Raw genomic sequence first — 20,748 nt, 5'->3', positions numbered from 1 at the left:
ATGCTTTTGGTGCAGTAAAATTGGCAGATGACCACGAATCTGCCTTTTGTGGTCACTGTAAAAAACTGCCCAAATTTGGCCCAGTTTAAATCTTTGAAAGAGCTTGGTTCATATACACTACAGGGGGGAGGGATAGCTCAGTGGTTTGAGCATTGGCCTGCTAAATCCAGGGTTGGGAGCTCAATCCTTGAGGGGGCCATTTAGGGAACTGGTGTTAAAAAAAAAAAAACTGTCTGGGGATTTGTCCTGCTTTGAGCAGGGGTTGGACTAGATGATCTCCTGAGGTCCCTTCCAACACGGATATTCTATGAACACTCCGTTCTTAGATTTTAGCAGTTAAATCTCCAAAGATTCCATCCCCTCTGAGCTTACTAGGGTGACCAGATGTCCCGATTTTATAGAGACAGTCCTGATATTTGGGGCTTTTTTTAATATAAATTAATTAAATTAAATTAATGGAGATAGCCCATCTCCTAGAACTGGAAGGGACCTTGAAAGGTCATCAAGTCCAGCCCCCTGCCTTCACTAGCAGGACCAAGTACTGATTTTGCCCCAGATCCCCAAGTGGCCCCCTCAAGGATTGAACTCACAACCCTGGGTTTAGCAGGCCAATACTCAAACCACTGAGCTATCCCTCCCCCCGAGGGCTCCTATGGGCTCCTATTACCACCCACCCCCATCCCGATTTTTCATACTTGCTGTCTGGTCACCCTAGAGCTTACTCTAGCCCATCACAGCTCCCTGCACTGACCAGGCTGCACATGCAGTGCCCCTACAGAGTGAGGGAACACGCTCCCTGCAAGCCCAGGGATGCAGTGACAAAGCCAGACTTACCCAATAATGGCTGTTCCCAGCCTGTCTCTCCTGTGCTCTCATGCCTCTCAATGCCCCCACTGTTGGTACTTAGGCAGCCTGAAGCAAGAAGCCAACTGATTTGAATGCTGAGGGGACAAAACCCAGACGTGAGGGGAGGAAAGGAGTTGACTGGGACAAAGAATCTAGTGAGACTGGGACTGGAGAGAAACCATGACCGGGAATGAGGGATGAAGACTGGGAGTTGGAGGAAGCAAGGGGCTGGTACAGGTTTGGCAAGAAGACTGGGAGCCACTAATGGAAACAGAGGGGGAACAGGAAGCCAGTTGGCAGGGGAGGATGACTAACACTGAGTTTGGATGATGACGGGGAGTCGAGGGGGGACTGGCTGATTGAAGAGGCTAAGAACCAGTATGGGGGGCAATAAGGGTGGTAGGGAGAGAGACTTCTGGCAAGGAGCTGGGTGTAGGGAAAGAACTGGGACTGGTTAGGCAAAAAGAGTGGGAAAGATTGAGATTGGATGAGGAGTCTGGAGATGGAGACATGGACTGGGAGCCAGTGGGAGAGGAGAGGAGCGAGAGATTGAATGAGAAAACAGAAGAGGAAAACTGGAACTAGCTGGCCAAAGAGATTGGGGCCAGGAGTTGGGATGGGTAGACTGGTACTGGCTGGGCTAGGAGACAGCAACTAGGCATGGGGAGGGAGGAAAGACAGGGAGAGTGGGAATGGCTGGCCAAGAAGACTGGGACTGAGATGAGAACATGAAAAGTGGAGACTGGGACTGAGTAGCCAAGGACAATAGCGCTGGGACAAGGAACCGGGAGAGGTAAGAGACAGGACTGTGACAGTGATAGATTGGAGGTGATGGGGCAGAAAATGTCAAACTTGGGAAAAACAGGCAGAAGAGTCTGTGTCCACTGGAGCACACTCCCCCACCAGATTCCTGAGTCTCATCATTTCTCTGCTGTCAGCAAATATCTGTGAAATCCACTGGCAAAATGTGCTTCATCCCCCTATAGTGCTGGTCCACATAGAGTATGATAGCCTACTACTGTTATCAGTTATTCTTTTAGTTCAAGTGGCAATGGATCTAAAGATTCCAACCCTGGTGATAGCCCAAGAGGGTGTCAGTATGATGAAATTTCTTTTTTTTCAGTTTTGTCAAAAACCTAGAAAATTACATTAAAAAAGAAAAAAATATGTTAAAAGAACATTAAAACTGTAAAGTCAGGCACTCAAAAGTCAGGATATCCCAGAATTAAGATCACCTGAGCAACGTCTAGGTTCCTTTGTGGACCTGGGCCCTGGTAACTAACATGTCTTCTCTAGACTTTTACCTCAAGTTACTTAAAACACACTTTTATTTCTAGAGAATATAGTCTTTCCCCCAAAATGCTTATAATCTATTATCCTTTTCACTTTGTACAAGCAAATCTATTTATTGGGGAGGGGGTTGTTTATTTTTCTGTTTCCTGTTTTATGATACTTACATTTTTAGCAAACAGCGGCCCTCACGAGCTGGATCTGGAACCTCCAATCTTGGATAATGACTTTCTGAACCATCAAGTGTTCTGATGTAAACACACACACATACACAAGCACTGGAGTACCTTATTAACCAAATAAGCAATTATCCCTCAAAATATTTTTCATTTTCTCTTGTAATGTACATCTACAGTTTGTTATCACTTACATGCCAGTAGACTATCAGATTTAATAATAAATTTGAACAGTTATTCCCTTATCTGTTGTTTTCTAAATATTGTCTCTCTTCTCTCCTTTTGGTTATTAATGGCAATTATATCAATTCAATTTCCTCATTTGGTGAAGCTTTTGCTCACATGCTCTTGTTCTAACTGATCACCATATGTGGGGTCAGGAAAGAATTTCCCCCCAGATGAGACTGGCAGTGACCTTGGTGGTTTTTTGCCTTCCTCTGTAGTCACAGAATTTAAGGCCAGAAGGCACCACCAGATCACTTAGTCTGACCTGTGTATCACAGACCACTACCACCAGCCAAAGCCACACACTAAACCCAACCATCAAAATTAGACCAAAGTATTACAAGCCACAGGAGACAAGACAATTATGTGCCACAGTAAGAAAATAGGAGGGATCAAGGTGCACAGATGCCTGAGGCCCCTACAATGGCAGGAAAATGATTAAGTGAGATGTACCCAGATGATCTTTGCAATTGACCCACACCCACACACTACAGAGGAAGGTGAAATAAACCAAAGGTCACTGCTGATCTGATGTAGGGAGAAATTCCTTTCCAACTCCACGTATGGTGATCGGTTAAACCTGGAACATGTGAACAAGAATCAGCAAGCGAAGCACCTGAAAGGAAAAATGCTCAATGCCATTTCACAACTCCTATTGGGAGGCTGTTCCAGAACCTCAGTCCTCTGATGTTTAGGAACTTTCTTCTAATTTCTAGCCTGAATTTGGTCATAGTCAGTTTATATCCACTCTTCAGCCTCCCAGGTGTTTATTGACACCCCCTCCCAATATATTTATAGAAAACAATCATATCCCCTCTCAGCTTTCTTTTTGCTAGGCTAAACAAGCCAAGATCTTCCAGTCTCCCCTCAGAAGATAGGCTCTCTGTTCCTCTGATCACATACTAGTAGCTCTTCTCTGCACCTGTTACAGTTTGAATTCATCTTTCTGGAACACAGGTGACCAAAATTGTACACAGGAGTCCAAATGAGGTCTTCCCAGTGCCTTGTACATTGGCATTAATACTTTTCCATCTATACTGGAAATGCCTCACCAGATACATCCTAAGATCGCACTTTGCCTTTTTCACTTCCAACTGATGAGCCCCCAGCTTATTATTAGACTTGCACTTTGTACTATTGAATTTCATCCTACTTCTGTCACCAGGGCTGTCTGCCTGGTGTGGGATTTCGCTATTAATACACTCGAAAGCCTTTGTTCATTATAAAATATCCTTCTTTCCCTTAATGCATCTTGTCCTGCCAAATTTGTTTTCCCCTCTCCATCCCATAATGCATTTGGTTTACAGTTGCCAAGAGAATAATAAAGAAAAGACCCTAACTGATATCAAATTTTACATAAAGTGCAAACAGGTGACCACATCTTGGTGGCTGGCTAACTCAACAGTTTTCTCATTTACAGATCCTAGCCGCAAATTCTTCCAAAACTTAATAATTTAGTGTATTGCTACCATTCCACATACCTTCTGACCTGCCATGCTTTAGAGAAGGGAGTGTTTATTGCCAGTGATTTCCAGGTCACTTCTCACTGTGTATTAGATATGCATGTGTTACTGCTGTATTGTTTTCCTGGCATGTATGTTAATTACTCGGAATATTTAACACTAGCTGCTGTTCTTCATCTTTCTTGGTTTCATGGCTTTGTAACATCATGAGCTTGTTCTGAATTTAAATTTAACCTCCACTTACTGCTGGGGTTTCTTTGTTTGTTTGTTTGTGGGGGCTTTTATTGGTAGTAGGTACCTTTTTTCTGATGCGGCATAATTAAAAAAAAAAATCAGATCAAGTGTGTGAGCCATCTACCCACAGCCTGAGGGCTTATGGGAATAGCATGCACCATGAACAAGGTAATGCCCTGCTCTCCTAAATGGATAGGAGTGGGATCACTTGCAGGATGACCTAGTTTTGTACAAGCCTGGGCAAGAAGATGGCATGGCTGGTCCATTACAGGGGGCAGGACCAACCAAAGAACCCCTTGAACTGAAAACACAAACTGCCTGAGAGCCAGGGGAGGAATCTGAGCACAGGGATGATGTGCTCACAATGACTCATCCCACTGAGAAGGCAAATGAACTATAATTCCACACAAACTGATGCCTCTGCATGGCATTCACCTTCAGGCTACAACGAATGGGCTGGTCTACACTGGGGGGGATCGATCTAAGATACGCAATTTCAGCTACACTATTCGCGTAGCTGAAGTCGAAGTATCTTAGTTCGACTTACCTGGCCGTCCTCACGGCGGCAAGTCGACCGCCGCGGCTCCCCTGTCGACTCTGCTTACTCCTCCTGCTGAGGTGGAGTACGAGCATCGATTCGGGGATCGATTTATCGTGATCCACTCTGGAGGCAACACCCAGGTGGATCACTATGGTCAGATCCTCATCCAGGAGAAAGGGGCAACTGCAGCTGGAAGTAAGTTTTTTGTTGGTTTGTTTGTTTTTTAAACCACTGATGCTGCCTGATCATCTTCTATGCCAGTTCTTTCATGAACCACCATCCTTCTTAATAACTATAGACACTGGTTACATGAAATAAGGAATATTACAACAATATCAAGCAGAGAAGATCAAAATAAAGTGCTTTAATAAGATAGATACAGCTGGTTCGTTACATCCTCTATTTGGTCCACTTGCTATTTATTTCCTCTCCCCAGCTGTAGACCAAATCTTTATTCATTGTAAACAATCCCCACTGCACTAATTTCCACAACTCACCTTGCAATTCTATGTGTTTCCTCTCCACAAGAAAGACACACTTTAAATAAATAAAGCTGCAGCAAACTAAGTCTTAACTAGCAGGAAGAGCCACTATTTAAGACTGACAGATCCTTCTCCATTATGAAAGAGAGTGAAAAGACTGCAGTTTGAAAACCACAGCGCAAAGTGGATGAGGCAACAAGGTGTCACCTGGCAGGGGGGCCACCATGGCATTTCATCAGGTTATTGGTTTAGACTGGCAGAGACTCTGTGCCTTCTACTGTGAGATCTGAGTTTTATGAAGTCACAGTCTTTGTTCACCTTAAAAACTTTTGCCCCTTACTGTATCTTTGCCCTCAGCAACAGGTAGCATGAAACTAACTTTAAAGATAGAAGCCTCTTTTCCATTGCAAGGAAGTGCATACCACCAAGCTATTGTTCTACACAAGAATAAATGGGAAATGTTTGATTAAGATCTGTGATATCAATTGCTGGAGCCCAGATTTTCAGACTAGTAATTCCAGGGGCCTCACTTTTTGGGTATGCAACTTGAGATACTTAAAAGGTTGCTCAGCACCCCTCAAAAATCAGTACCCTTAAAAGGTATCTCAGGTTGGGCACCCAAAATATCACTGGCCACTTTTGAAAAATCTGGATTTAGTGTGTGCATCTGTCTTTGACTGCCAGAAACTGGGTCTGGACAGATCACTTGATAATTGCCTTGTTCGTTCATTCTCTCTGAAGCATCGGGCACTGGCCACTGCTGGAAGACAGAATAATGGTCTGCATCAAAGGTGGGCAAACTATGGCCCATGGGCCACATCCGGTCCGCGGGATCCTCCTGCCCAGCCCCTGAGCTCCTGGCCCAGGAAGCTAGCTCCCGGCCCCTCCCCGGCAGCTCACTGCGACACCAGTGCAATGCTCTGGGCGGCGGGGCTGCGTGCTCCTGGGGCAGTGCAGCTGCAGAGCCTGGCCTGACCTGGTGGAGTGTCAGGCGCCCGCCGAGTGGCACGGCTGCCTATCCTGTTGCTCTGGGCAGCATGGCTGTAGTGCCACCAGCCACCGGTGCTCCAGGCAGCACGGTAAGGGGGCAGGGGAGTTTGGGGTGGTAGTGGTCAGGGTTGTGGCTAGGAGGCGCGGCAGTCAGAGGGTGGGGAACAAGGGGGTAGAATGGGGGTAGGGGTCCCGGGGGGGGCAGTCAGGAAGGAGGGGGATTGGATGGGGCAGCAGGGGGCAGTCAGGGGCAAGGGTTCCGGGGCGGTCAAGAGACAGGGAGAAGGGGTGGTTGGATGGGGCAGGAGTTCCAGGGGGGCCATCAGTGAACAGGGGGTGTTGGATGGGGCAGGAGTCCCAGGGGGGCTGTCAGGGGGCGAGAAGCAGGGGGAGTCGGATAGAGGGCCGGGCCACACCTGGCTGTTTAGGGAGGCACAGCCTCCCCTAACCGGCCCGCCATACAATTTCGGAAACCTGATGTGGCCCTCAGGCCAAAAAGTTTGCCAGCCCCTGGTCTAGATGAACCATTAGTTTGACCCAGCATGGCCGTTCTTATGTCCGTCCTTGACTGCATATATTTTATACTTTCTAGTTATTTTATTGATATATGCCACTAAGCCACTTTCTATTATAATAAAAGAAAAGTTAGAAAGGGGAAAGAAATCCATTAAATGAAACGACAGAGGAAAAAATTGCTCATCCCAAGGCCACAGGTTTTACATATTGCATATAAAGCAAAAAAAAAAAAAAAACCTTTTGAAAGTTTAGCAATCATTTGTCTCCTTGCATATTGGGAATGTCAGGGTATTACCATTAATTTAGAAACATCTGTATTTACAGATGCAAGTCTAGTAGATGACTTCTAGATTTGGTAAGAGGACAACAATACACTTTTTAATATTTTACTCTAGCATTCCAAAAAACATTCTGAGTTGTGCTTGTGCCCTTTTTTTGGTTGTGAAATAAGAAATTGATCTTTGTTTTTGCCAGTCCTACTGTAATGATAGAGGTCCAGGGCTGGCCTTACCATGAAGTGAACTGAGGCGGCCGCCTCAGGTGCCAGACTGGGGGGGAGGGTTGCCACTAGGACCCAGAGTGTAGAAAATTGTGTCTGTTGCTGGTGCATATGTATTCTCTCTGCTCTAGATGCACAGAGATGGTGGAGTGCTTTGCTGGAGGAAGGAGGGCACAAGAGACATAACAGGCAGGCAGGAGAAAAGGTGAGAGGGAATAACAGAAAGCAGCAGTTGCTACTGGGACAGAGAGAAGGAGGAGCCTCTTACGGACCTCTCTAGCACGCCCAAGAGCCTGGACTGATTAACACCAGCTTCTCAGAGAAGCTGTTTCCTGCTGCTTCCCTGAACCCACTTGAGGAGAACAGGCACTCAACTGAAGTAGTAGGAGCCAGTTAGGCCCTTAAAACACTGATATCTTCCCTCACTCAGGCCTTGCTACCAGCCTGCTTATTTGTCCCCTTCAACTGAGTGTTGAGAGCCACTACAGCTGGTACAGAACAGCAGTCATGAGTGAAAGAAGAAAACGCCCTCTGGGGCAGCATTCAGAAAAAGCAAGCAAGCAACAGAAGATTTTCTATCTAAGCAGGAAGGAGCTCTCCTGAGATACATAGACACAAATGTTCACGGTGAGCCTTCCGGCCCCAGTGAGGATGAGAGTGGTGAGAAGATGCTCGATCTTCCAGTTAGTCACAGTGCAGGGGACCTGGCAGCTACTGCAGTATCCATATCTCCATCTCAAATGGATGTAACCATGCACATTCCTGAAGAAAAGTGTAGATCAGAGAAGAGCGTAGTGGAGGTGCAAGAAACAGCTGCTGCTGAGTTTAGTTCCTTACGTCTAGATGATCCAGGCCTGTGGACCCACTTGAGCAGTAGCCTGAGGGACTTCCTTGTACTGCATGGACAACAGCAAGTGAAAAACTTCATGTTCCCCAAAAACAATGAAAATAGAAGTTTCCATCCAACACTTTACTGGCGTGAAATCCCCAATGGTGACAAAGTGGGGAGGCCATGGCTTATGTACTCAAAAACCCAGAATGCTACATACTGTTTTTGTTGCAAACTCTTCTAGTCTAATGTTCCAGCCACACTGGGTTCTACCGGAACAAAGGACTGGAAAAATCTGGCATGCCATGAGACGGCAGCAAATCACCAGAGAGCATTCCATAGGCGGAAAGAGCTTGAGATGAGACTACGGTTAAAGGCCACCATAGATGATCAGCATCAAGAAAAGATTGCATCGGAGTCTCTTTACTGGCAAAATGTTCTGAAAAGGCTCATTGCCATTGTGAGAATGCTTGCTACCCAAAACTTAGCACTGCATGGCACTTCAGATCAGCTGTATGTGCCAAACAATGGAAACTTCCTTATAATTGTGGAGCTGATGGCTGAGTTTGATGCTGTACTCCAAAAGCATCTAAGAAGAGGCACCACCCAAGAAATGTACACACACAACTACCTTGGAAAAACAATTTAAAATGAGATCATACAGTTATTGGCAACAAAAGTCAAACAGAAGATTGTGGCAGATCTGATTCTGGACTGCACACCTGACATCAGCCATACAGAACAAATAACTTTAATGGTGCGTTTTGTAACAACAACAGAACCTAGTGAAAATGTCCCTCCAATGGTGACGGTCAGAGAGCATTTCCTAGAATTTATTGACATTGATGACACTACAGGAGCTGTTGCATCTGAAGAAGTGAGGTTTTTACCAACGAAAGCTTATGCCCAAATAAATCTGTTAGTCTTTAAGGTGCCACCAGACTCCTTGTTGTTTTTGTAGATACAGACTAACACGGCTACCCCCGATACAGGAGCTGGTAAGACAAATGTGCTTCTTAAAAAGCTGGAAGATACGGGAATTACGATAGCTGACATGAGAGGTCAGGGCTACGATAATGGTGCCAACAGGAGAGGAAAGAACAGAAGAGTGCAGACACGGATCCAAGAGTTAAACCCTAGAGCTTTTTTTGTCCCATGCAGTTCTCATTCATTGAACTTGGTGGTCAGTGATGCAGCATCAGCTTCTAGTGAGGCTGCTGAATTTTTTAATGTAATTCAGAGCATCTATGTATTTTTCTCTGCATCAACTCATCGATGGCAAATTTTGAAGCAACGTCTGGGAACATCCTCTCTGACACTGAAACCACTGAGGGGTGCCCCAGCCACAGCAGGTCCAGATCAGGGCTGAGTTGGTGCTGGGTTTGGGCTGGTGGAGGGATGCCCCGAACAGGGCAGATCCGGGCCAGGGCTGGGTTCAGGCTGGGGGCAGGGCTCCCCGCCCCCGGCCGCAGCAGGTGTGGGGCTGAGTTGGGGCCGAGGTACCCCTCTCCCGGCCGGGCGGGTTCCCTGAGCGCCTGCATAGCACTCAATAGGCCGCTGTGTGGCCACACAGCTTACAGGGTACTTAGCTCCAGACCCAGATCCAACTGAAACAAAATGTAACATAGGTGGGCAGAAAAGTGCATGTGGCAGGGAGAAATTTGGAGAATGCTAACCTAGACAGGACTATCCTTTGGCCTTAGAGGAGACTTCAAAATGAGGATCCTTTTGCCAATTGCTGGTGATGGTCTACACAGAGATTAAAGATCTCAGGGAACTTTTCAAAAGCACCAAAGATAACCCTAAATGCTAATACAGCTCTCTGTAAAACATGCTTTAATGTCAAAGGCTGTGTGTGAACTTAATGGCTGCTGAAATTGCCTTAACAGTAACTATACTACCCCTACTTAGCTCATTAGTTCACAAAGTGTTTTGAGATAGCTAGGACTAAGTGAGGGGCTACAAAAAACTTAATTGTAAAGACCAAAGTTCTATGGATCACACAAAGAAAGATATTCCAGTTATATTTCCCCAATTCTATCCTGATTCCTGTCCGTTTGATTACATACTGGATAGCTGATCAAATTTAAAACCTAATTACTACATAAGTAGGCAGCCCTCTAACATACCTTTAGAAAAACATTTACTATGGAAGACAGGCTAAGGACTGTGTACATTAAACAAACTTGTAGTAAATGTAATAAAAAAATAAAACTCCCAATCTACAGACACCAAAAATTAGACACCTAAGCATAATATTACATAGAGAGAGTTACACTGAAAGAACATAATATTGCAAAGTACTCGGACGTTAGAAAATGCCAGAATTAAATTGCCTGTAGAACCTTCATTCAGCTGCCTTGTGCATATGCTTTTATGACAGTCTCTAGTTACGCAATCACATGTTATTTTTTCCATAGGACCCCTGTCCATTAATGCACAGGATGTACAATGCTCAGGGAATTAATCCAGGTTGTCTGTAGGACCCCTACCTCATTTGTTGCAGAAGTTGGAAGGGGTGTAGGAAGAGAAAGGAGGATTTTGCAGTTTAGGCAGCTAAATGTCACATTGGGGAATTGGATTCTATCCCTGGCTTTGCCACCTTGAAGAAGAACTCTGTGGAGCTCGAAAACTTGTCTCTTTCACCAACAGAAGTTGGTCCAATAAAAGATATTACCTCACCCACCTTGTCCATAATCACCCAGGAACTTTGTTTGTAGTGTTGTTGTAGCCATGTTGGTCCCAGGATAATAGAGAGACAAGTCACATGAACTAAACTTTTCACAGGCAGCCATATTCCTCATGTTTCCTCATTTTCTGGGTACCCAACTTCTAGGATCTGATAAGTGTTGAGAAGTTGGACCTACAACTCAGTAAGAGCTGTGCTGTGAACATATGTACTATATAATACTATATTGTCTAAAAAAAATCAGGCCATAAGCATATCAAAATGGACCTCAAAATTAGGCTACACCTTTGAGTCTCCCTGTGCCTCAGTTCCCCACTTGTAAAATGGGGATACTACTACTCTACCTCACAAGGGTGCTGTAAAGATACGTTAATGGTTGTGAAGTACACAGATGCTACTGTGATGAACACCACAGAAAAGCCCGCAATGAAATTAAGAACTCTGTATTCAGAGCAGGATTTGAATGGTGTGCAATAAATAAGGCATGAGACCACACATTGAACCATGAGGATAGAACAAAATACTGAGTAGTTGCTCATTCGGCATCATCTATTCTGTGCACTGAAAGACAGGGACCCTGACTGAAAAACACAAATTCCATCGCATCATACCATGCTGACTATTCCATGATTCTTCAGCAGGAACAACAGCACAGACTTCTGTCACCTGAGCTAAGAACGGATAGCAGTAGCACGTTACTATGTTCTATGTGGGCCAGCCATTAGAGGAAGATGAAGCATACACGTTGCCAGAGGGTTTCACAGCTTATTTCCTGACAGCTGAAGAATGTTGAGACTCAGAAATGCTGGGTTCTATTCCAGGTTCCGAGGAGAGCATACTCTAGTGGATTCAGACTTCTGCTTCTGTCATGTCTCCCTGACCCGCGAAGTGTGGCTCCTTCTGCCCCTGGACCTTCAGCCTCTCCTTGTCCCAGACTGCCCGCAATTGGCTCCTCAGCCCAGCCTCCCCTCCTCTATCACCCCTTCCCCCAGACCACAGGGCCCAGCTCCCCATTCCTCTGCATTTGAGTCAGGCTGTCTATTCCTCATTGCCTGTGTTAGCAACAGGAACACCGAGTAGAGAACAACATGTCTCCCTGCTCTCACAGTTCTTGTGATGTGTCACAGCATCTCTTTGCTGCCAAAGAACAAATTGCAGTGGAAAATCAGTCCCTCTTCAGCCCCTCCAGTCTCATGCTAGATCATATCCAGCACAGATGGAATCATCTTGAGAATTTAGCTGCAAAACTCTCAAGTCTCTACTGAGCATGTGCAAACTGAGATTTTTCAGAGGCTCATAACTAGGCCAAATTCAGGCAGATTTTCACAATGATGACAAAAGGCACATCCCTGACATCAGAACAATCCCCCTGACAAATGTCAAGCCCCAGCTATAAGGCATGGAGGTACTACAGGTTTTCAATGAAATGGTTGTAAGATTTTTTTTTTTTTAAATGTGGGTAAAGACACCATTTTCCCCTATTTTTTGTTCTAGGAAATAGTTGAACTGTTTTTGCTTAAATTTTCCAGAAAATTTCAGCCTGAGTCAGACACCCAGCAGGAAAATTTCAGCCTGAATGGTTAAAGTTCGGTGAATTTATAAGCAATTGAAAAAAAAGTGTCTTATAATGAAAAGTATCTGGCTAACTGCATGCCTATAATAAAAAGTAGAGAATGCAGGAAGTAAAGGCTACAATACCTTTTACACTATTAAAAGTATGCTTTCTAGTCACAAAACACACTTCCACAATCATCAACTGTAACATTAGAATTAGAAGACTCATTTCTAGTGGGAAGCAAAGTGCAACCAAACAAAGATTGTTTTCATGCAAATGTTGTTAGTCATAAAAAGAGAGATAAGACTAGAGAAAATACGACAAGCTGAATTCTTTCAAAATCTTTTCAAGGTTTTCCATGAGGCATCATCAGCTTTTTATCATCTCATGGGAGCAAAAGCAAATTGGTGAGTTGCCATATTTCCCTTTTATAATACCAAGGGATAGTCTAGCATGTCAAAAAGTCTTTTAATATTTTTGTTATAGAGTGCCCCATTATAGCGTTATCAGATAGATTTTTAAAAACCAACGTATTATTACAACAGTAAACATGTAAACGTATACTAAGTTGATCCAAGCAGTAACTGAATTTCTATTTTACATTATCAAATATCCTGAGACCAGAATTATTATAAGGGAACCCTCCCTTCAGCCTAATTAAGAGGTACTATGTTAGTAGCAGGGGTTCTCTGTTTAAGTGCCAGAAAAGACAAAATCCTCAAGGTAGCACAAAATTGTGCCTTTTGTGCCAACTTGTCTGCTCTTGATTTAAATTCTGTGTGATGGGATACTTAACGTTAAGCACTTCATCACTTCACCTAGAATTAGATGATGATTTACTTACCAGGGGCTGAGAACTATAGGCAGCTAATACAATTAATTTGCTCTAGCACAGTGGGGGAAATCTTTTGGAAAGTACAAGCTTGCTTCAGGATTCCATAAAAGCCTGAAATGCTTACATTTTCATTTTCTTAAGACCCCTCCCCTCCTCAATTTGCTGCTCCTGCTTTAATTTACATTCAAATATTAACATTTTCAGCTGTGTTAATTTCCAGTTTTCAAACAGCTCTGGAGTACACACTGAGTTTTTGCTGGTTTACACTCATTCACCCACCCATAATCTGGAGGAAGGAGAACCACATTGCTTTGTCTGTCTCAGCATCAGTTCTGAGATGCGAGCTACATATAGTGGTATGTATAAATTCTTCAATTTACGTATGTACCATTTCTTATTATCATGTATATTACTTCTTAATGGGCATTTCCTTGTAAATAATTCCCCCTCAGTACCTTCAACTTAGTCTCTACATTTGGGGTTAGGAAACAGGATTTAACTCCCTTACATCCCTTTTTAAAATATACTTCCAGACACTAAAAGTTATGACACATGAGAAAGTTAATTTAACCTTGAGAACTATATTCCTTTCCCTCCCTATATCCCCAAATCACCCATAGGATTGTTAGTTTGCTATATTTATACTACTGCTTCACACACATTAAGGAAAATCTATATTTGCAGTATGTAGTTCTTTCCAGCAGCTAGCAGAAAGACAAGCTTCCTATATTTACCAAGTGCTCAACATTAAGCACCCAAAACAAGTAGATGTGGCACACTGAGTACTGTCCTGGATACAAATGATTTGAACTCAGTGGTTAGCTGGAAAAAATATCTGTTTGTGTTCTACTTAGAAACACATTTTCAATTGATTACACTTCACACACTGGTAATTGTGCAACAGTTTGCATCTCCCAATCCTCCACATGGGTTCCTGTCAATCCCCCCTGGATACTACCTATATTACTTGCTTACGTACTTAGTGTTAATGTAATTGTTTGGTTTTTGCCCATAGTTACCATTCTGTTTCTTTCTGGAAGACAGATATCTTCTTCCTTGAGTTTCAGGTAACTTCATGGCAAATGGAACTATATTCTGTGCTTAAATCTACTCAACTTCCCTACTTCCCTTTTCAAACTGTTTTGGGGACTTTTAGCACTATTGCATTTATTTTCTACAAACAAGTTTACGAAACGGAAGATAACCTATTAAGGAAGCACAGAACATATACTTAGGGGGCTGGTCTACACTAGGAACTTAAATCGGCATAGCTATGTCTCTCCGGAGTGTGAAAAATCCACACCCCAGAGAGAGGTAGCTATGCCAACCTAACCCCGAGTGTAGACAGCATTAGGTCGATGGAAAAAAAGCTACCACCTCCCTGAGAGACGGATTACCTTCGCTGACAGGAGAACCCCTCCCATCAGCATTGGGAGTGTCTACACTGAGGCGCTACAGCGGCGCAGCTGTGCCACTGTGGGAGTTAAGTGTAGACATACCTTTATGCTACCTACTGCTTGTTTGAATAATGGTATTGATACAACCTTACTTTTGGTAGGTCGTTCTTTAAAGGCAAAAAAAAAAGAGCAAGGGGTTCAAAGCAAAAACCAGTTAACAGAAAATGTTTTGTTTAAAATCTTAGAACAAAATTATCTCAGCATAATATCTACAGAAATTCTAGCTCTCAACTTTTAACAAATTACAAAACATTCAAATTATAGTATGTGCACTACTACTGTACAAAGCCATACACAACACAGAGGATCATGTTGGTCAACTAGTTTAAGCAAAATCTAACTAATCTCAATGGAAAGCTAAATATTAATGGTATGATGTGGCTCAATTTTTTTTAACAGCGTATTCAAATAATTTCCAAACCAAAAAAGAATCTAAAAGCATTAAAGTATTTAAGTCTGCATGCTTAAAATACCAGGAGTATTTTTATTGATCATCTAAAAAAACAAAAATTTACAATAAAAATACCTTAAAACATGCCATCAAGCTATAATGTTGCTTCTGCGATGCTATTTAAAACATTTTATGGAATGTTCTTAATAAAAATGTCTCAGAAGTGTGACTGGATAATATAAGTGATATCTTCGTTCTTTATGATTTTGTGAATAATAGGTTTTTATTATTAAGCTAAAGCAAACAATCAGAATACATATGCAATATCCAGTACACACAATATAAAGAAAGTAAATCATAACCTCTGCAAAACAAGAGATGATAAAAAGCATGAGGCCTACAAAAGTTATGGTCTACTCCATCCCTTGATGACAGATTGGGCTCCGTGTCTGGCGATCAGAGGAAGCTTATCTCACTAAATCGAAATAAGGATGAAATACATAATCAAGTTTAGAGAAAAAGTTAATGAGATTCGATTAATTCTGTGGAAGCAGGCCTACTAATAGTAAAAAGGTGATAGTTCACTTAGAGAAATAGTCTTTAGGTTTGTTTTTTTGGGGAGGGTGGAGGATAATGGGAGATAAATTACCCAATTTTTTGTAACAATTTGTTTAATAATTCCATAGTTTTCAAAACACCACTTTCATATCAGAAGTGTTTTACACTTGCACAATGTTAATTACTTTATTATACATGGAAGCCTGTAATAGGCTGATTACACAAGAAGACTGCAAACCACCACTGGTACTTTTCTGACACCAGAAAAGTACGTAAGACTGAAACATCACCAAGAGTACATAAAAAACCATCAGCATAAACATCACCAAAAATTACATAAAAAAACTAAGCAGAAAAAAACATTTTCAAAAAAGTGGTTTAGAGCAGTGCCGCTGCCTTTCAGCAGCTTCAAATGGCCACTAACAATTCTGGGTTTCTGTGGCTCCACAGGCATTAATCAGGATTCACATATAATAAATAATGTACCACAAAATATACATAAAGTATGGCAATAATTCCATTAAGGGATTATGGTGACATTAACACACCACTCAAGCTCCACCCTTGTGATGTATGTCATCACCAGAAACCTTTGATGGAATTGCAGCCTTAGGCCCCAAGCCTGCAGTGAGATATGTTGTGGACCAGGGCACCTATATAGAGACCCACTGAAGTTACTGGGATCTGTTGGACACAGATGTCCATGTTAGCAAATCCCAAGGCAGCATCAGGGCCTTACTATGTACAATTGGGAGTATATTATTTCTTATTGTACATGGAAACCTTAATAGAATTATAAAATATATGGGTGTTTACATTTTTATTTTTCTGTACTTGATGTCATAAGACGACACCAGTAAGTACATAATAAATTATGCACTTTCCGGAATGTAAATCTTTTCAAATTCCAACTGTTAAGATGGGAAGTAACCAGGGAAGGACCACAAACCATGTAGGATTGAACCAGGGAGGACAACAAAATATGCAGAAAGGGGACCTAGCATACTAACAGGAAGGGATGGAGGAGAAGGGAAAAACACTGATTTATTTTAAACCATGTATAATAAATAATGTATCCCAAAAGGGTATATAAGTTATGACTGTAGCTTCAAGTTGGGGTTCTAATGACATGAACGAGCCACTTAAGTTTTGTTCTCAGGGCTTATGTCACTAGAATCTCTTTATGGAATTACAGCCTTGTAAAGGAGTTCAGGGGACATTATTGTTTATATTAAAGCTACCATTCTAGGCATTTACCATGGATCCAAGAATATTTGCCCCACCAATCTGGAATGAGTCACCTGGAAGAAGAGGAGTACATTAAAAGCTACAGCAAGATGTAGGTAGCGAAATTCTCAGAATTTTGGATCATCCTAGATATAAAAGACAGCAGTCTGAAAATGTTTTAGATCCCTTCCTTAAATGTTGAAATATATTTGCCACTATCTGTAAATTGGAAGTTCCGGTACACAAATGGTGCATAGAATTTCCATGCTTCGTTACACTTTCCTGAGAGTAAAGCAATTAGAATAAACCTTAATCCTAGGAACAAAGTTAATTTTTTGCATTTTAAACTTTTGGGCTATTCCCTGACACTCTATATATGTAAATTTGATTGCTAAACATTGTCATTTGAACAAAAAACTATTTTAATCTATTGATTTTTTATTAAAACCCATAATAAACAGACCTAAAAAAAAAAATCACACTAACAAAATAAACTAAATATGAAAAGTTGCATTGAAAGGGCATGTTACATTATTCTTAACAGGACCATGTAGAAACATTCCAATGGCAGTGTTATGAAAATAAAACAAAATTCCATTAAAAAGACCCCACAGCCTGGTCACACTTGGGACCTTACCTGTAACTTTGGCTGGTAGGGGTCTTTACTCTTGTACTACATGGCTCATTTACATCAGACATCATATTTGTATACCCTGAGAAATCTGACACTGAAGTCCTTATTCTATGGTCCACTTCTCCATTAGAGTTAGTGATAAAAGTCATTGGCACCCTGCTGCCCAACTTAAATTGAGAACCAAACGCTTGTGCAAAGTTCTCAATCTGGTATGTTGCTCTAGGCTCTACATCCTTCTGGGGATCTATCTGGCTAGCTAACTCCTGAGGTGGAATCTGAAAGCTTGCTGAAGATTCTAAATTTTTCTGTTCCTTCTGGCTACTCAATTTCTGAGATGTAGACTGGTAGTTTGATGAAGTCTCTAAATTTTTCTGTGAATCTATCAGATCATCCAGCTCTTGAGAAGGAGTCAACTGTTGATGTGTAGCCTCCAAAGCAGATAAATAAAAACCTGGTTGAGATCCAAGCAACATCCCAAAAGGAGGCTTTGGCAATGCAGTTGGCAACACTGAGGTAACAGACTGGCTGAAGCCACACTCAAGAGGAGATGTAGTGTATATCTGTTTGTCTTGAAACAAACTGTGGTTATGGAGAGTTGAAGACAAACTAACAAATTGGAAACTGGGTCCAAAAGCAAAACCAGTGCTATTGGTCGTTCTTTCAAAAGCCTGTTGGAGGTATTTAGAGTATTCTTGCAACATGCTTGCCTTATCATTTGAAGCTGTTTGAGAGTTTGGGCTCAAATTTTCTTCTTGAACCATCTCTGAATGTTCTCCCGAGGCGTGCAAGTCTACACGTTGTTCAGTTATACTGAAAGGATCTTCCTTCTGGCCTTCTGATTTGTGAGAGTACTGGTCCAAGAGACTCTGCAAGACTTCATCAGGAATTCCAGACTTGTCATGGCAAGACTTCATTTCAGTATTTAGAGATGTTGAATCAATAAGAGATAATGGGGCTTCATTATCCATAACACTGACACCTGCAGACTGGATGACAGACTGTTGGGAGGCCATATGTCCAACATTTATAGAAAAGGCACTGTTACTGCTGGCAGTTTGCAAATATCTTCTTTTCTTTGAAAACTGCATGGCATCATCATAATTGCTACTTATTTGACCTGGTTTTCCACCTGCATTTTGGAGAAGGCCAATAGCTTCTACACCAGTATTGGTTACTATACCAAGAGAGCCACTTTGTTTCCCAGGCAATGGTTTTTGCCCAATAATATCTGGTAACGGTGACACAAAATTAAGGTAACTTTTGTCTGCATTTTTTCTGTTTCCTTTTTTGAAGACCAACTTTGGCACCTTTTTTTGTAATTCTTCCATGCCAGCACCAACTAAGCCACCACTGGAAGACACAACAGGAATTTCTACTGCATAATTCTGCATGGTCATATTACTTGGAACTTGTGATTCAGTTACTTTATTACTAGACTTATGTCCTTTGTTTTCAATGGATATACTTTTTGTTTTACTTTTTCTCCTTGAAGAACTTGTATTTCCCTGAGACAACACAGCCAGGCTCCCTATGTTGTGATTTGATGATCCAGGTTCCATTCCTGCACCTGCTTTACCTATGGCTTCACCGCATGTTCGTCTGTGCTTCAACAGTCTATCAGTCCTTGAAAAATACTGCTGACAAGTGTCACATTTGTATGGCTTTTCTCCACTATGTGTTCTCTTGTGTCTCTCCATATGGTACTTCTGGATGAATTTCATGCTGCACTGGTCACATCCAAATGGCTTCTCCCTACTGTGGATCTTCTCGTGTCTCTGGAGCAAGTACTTCTGGATGAAACCCATGCTGCACTGGCTGCACTGGAAAGGCCTTTCCCCAGTGTGAATGAGCACATGTCTGCGCAAGTGATAGGAGCTCCTGAAGGCAGCGCTGCAGTGTTCACAGACATGAGGTTTCTGACTCGAGGACAAGATGGCAGCTTCTGTGTCTCCCACCAGCGGGGGTTTGGATGAGGCGCTCTGCTTGCGCTTGGCTTTGATTCCCTGAGATTCTGGCTTTGGCCTCTTTGCCTTCTTGCCGTGGGCGTCGTGCTTTGGCTCATCGGAGCCCCCAGGGGTGCCATCACTCCTGCCGCTCAGTAACAGGTCCCGGTGGGGATGGTGGTGGAGGTGGTGGAGAAGGCTGAGGTCCTGAATCACACTCTGGCTGGCTCCTTCCCCACTGCCACTGCCCAGGGCTGGGTGCCTCTCCTCCCCAGTCCCTCCGAATAACCCCCCATAGTGCTGCTGCTGTTCCTCCTCGCTGGGTTTCTCCTGCTTGATGCTCACCAGCGACTGGAGGAAGCCCCAGGGGCTCCTTTGCGAGGAAGAGGAAGGGAAAGCCCCAGCCGGCTCCTTCTTGAAAGTCACGTCCTGAGGGGGGGGCGGCGCGGGAGTCTCGGCCGCCGCAGACGAGGAAGAGGCGGCGGCGGAGGGGGGCGGCGGCAAGACGCACTGCGAGGGGTGCTGGGCCGCCGGCGGGGGCGCGGCCGCCCGAGTGAAGCTGGTGACCGGCGGGAGGCGGTGGTTGAACATGACCATGCTGGGGGGGAAGGTGGGCTCCATGGCCGCCGCCCTCTTGCTACCGCCGCCGCCGAGGAAGCCGCTGCCGAGTTTCATCCCCCAGGAAGCCGGGCCGGGGAGGAGGCGCGGCCCAGAGGGGCTGCGGGACCCGCCACTCGCTCAGGGTGCCGCTCAGCGCCCGTTCACCGAGCCGGCCCCGCCCGGGCGCATCGTCACCGCCCCACCCGCGCCGTCGGGCAGCACCCGGCCCTGGCTGCACTTACGGCTCCCGCCGCCGCCTCCAGTCAAAAATAACGCCGCGTCCGCTCCACAATGGAATTAGCAGCCCCCGAGCGCGGCACTGCACATGCGCGGCGCGCGGCATGCTGGGAACGACCCAGCCAGGAGGGCCGCGCTGGGCGGGCAGCGCTCGGCAAGCAGCGCGCAGGCGTAACAGAACCCCCCCCCCCCCCCTCCTTCTCAGCCATCAGCCATCTCTGCCCTGCAGCCACTCACGCCGCCGCCTGGGCTGCGCCCGGGGCCAGAGGCCGAAGGGGAGGGGAGGGGAGTGCACCTTATTCCTGGAGGAGACCCAGGTGCAGCTGCCCTCCCTGCGTGACACAGAGGGGCAGGGGTTGCTCTGCATCCAGGCTGTGTAACGGACTGTGCGCGCACCAGAGCCACAGCGCGTTGTCACACCCCTTTGCAGCGCCTCAGGCACTAGTCCTAGCACCAGCGCTCAGGCTGTGTTTCGCAACCTCTAAGCGCAGTTTGGTTAACAGAGCCGGATAGAAAAGCCCCGTGAAGACA

The 20,748-nt window shown here is 44.1% G+C and overlaps 1 protein-coding gene across 1 annotated transcript; it reads right to left on the bottom strand.

The window, feature by feature from the left end:
- Positions 1-15,091: 15,091 nt before the first annotated feature.
- Positions 15,092-20,382, bottom strand: ZNF281 (zinc finger protein 281). The gene has a single exon (XM_005304364.5). The coding sequence runs from the start codon at positions 20,053-20,055 to the stop codon at positions 17,437-17,439; it is 2,619 nt and encodes an 872-aa protein (XP_005304421.3). The 5' UTR covers positions 20,056-20,382; the 3' UTR covers positions 15,092-17,436.
- Between the last annotated feature and the right edge of the window lie 366 nt (positions 20,383-20,748).

Source organism: Chrysemys picta, chromosome 8, assembly GCF_011386835.1.
Source record: "Chrysemys picta bellii isolate R12L10 chromosome 8, ASM1138683v2, whole genome shotgun sequence".
NCBI lineage: Eukaryota > Metazoa > Chordata > Testudines > Emydidae > Chrysemys > Chrysemys picta.
The sequence above is the reverse complement of the archived record's forward strand: the minus strand, read 5'-3'. Positions and strand labels throughout refer to the sequence as shown.

Coding starts and splice junctions, on each gene's coding strand:
- ZNF281 (XM_005304364.5), bottom strand. CDS start 20,055: ATGAAACTCGGCAGCGGCTTCCTCGGCGGCGGCGGTAGCAAGAGGGCG.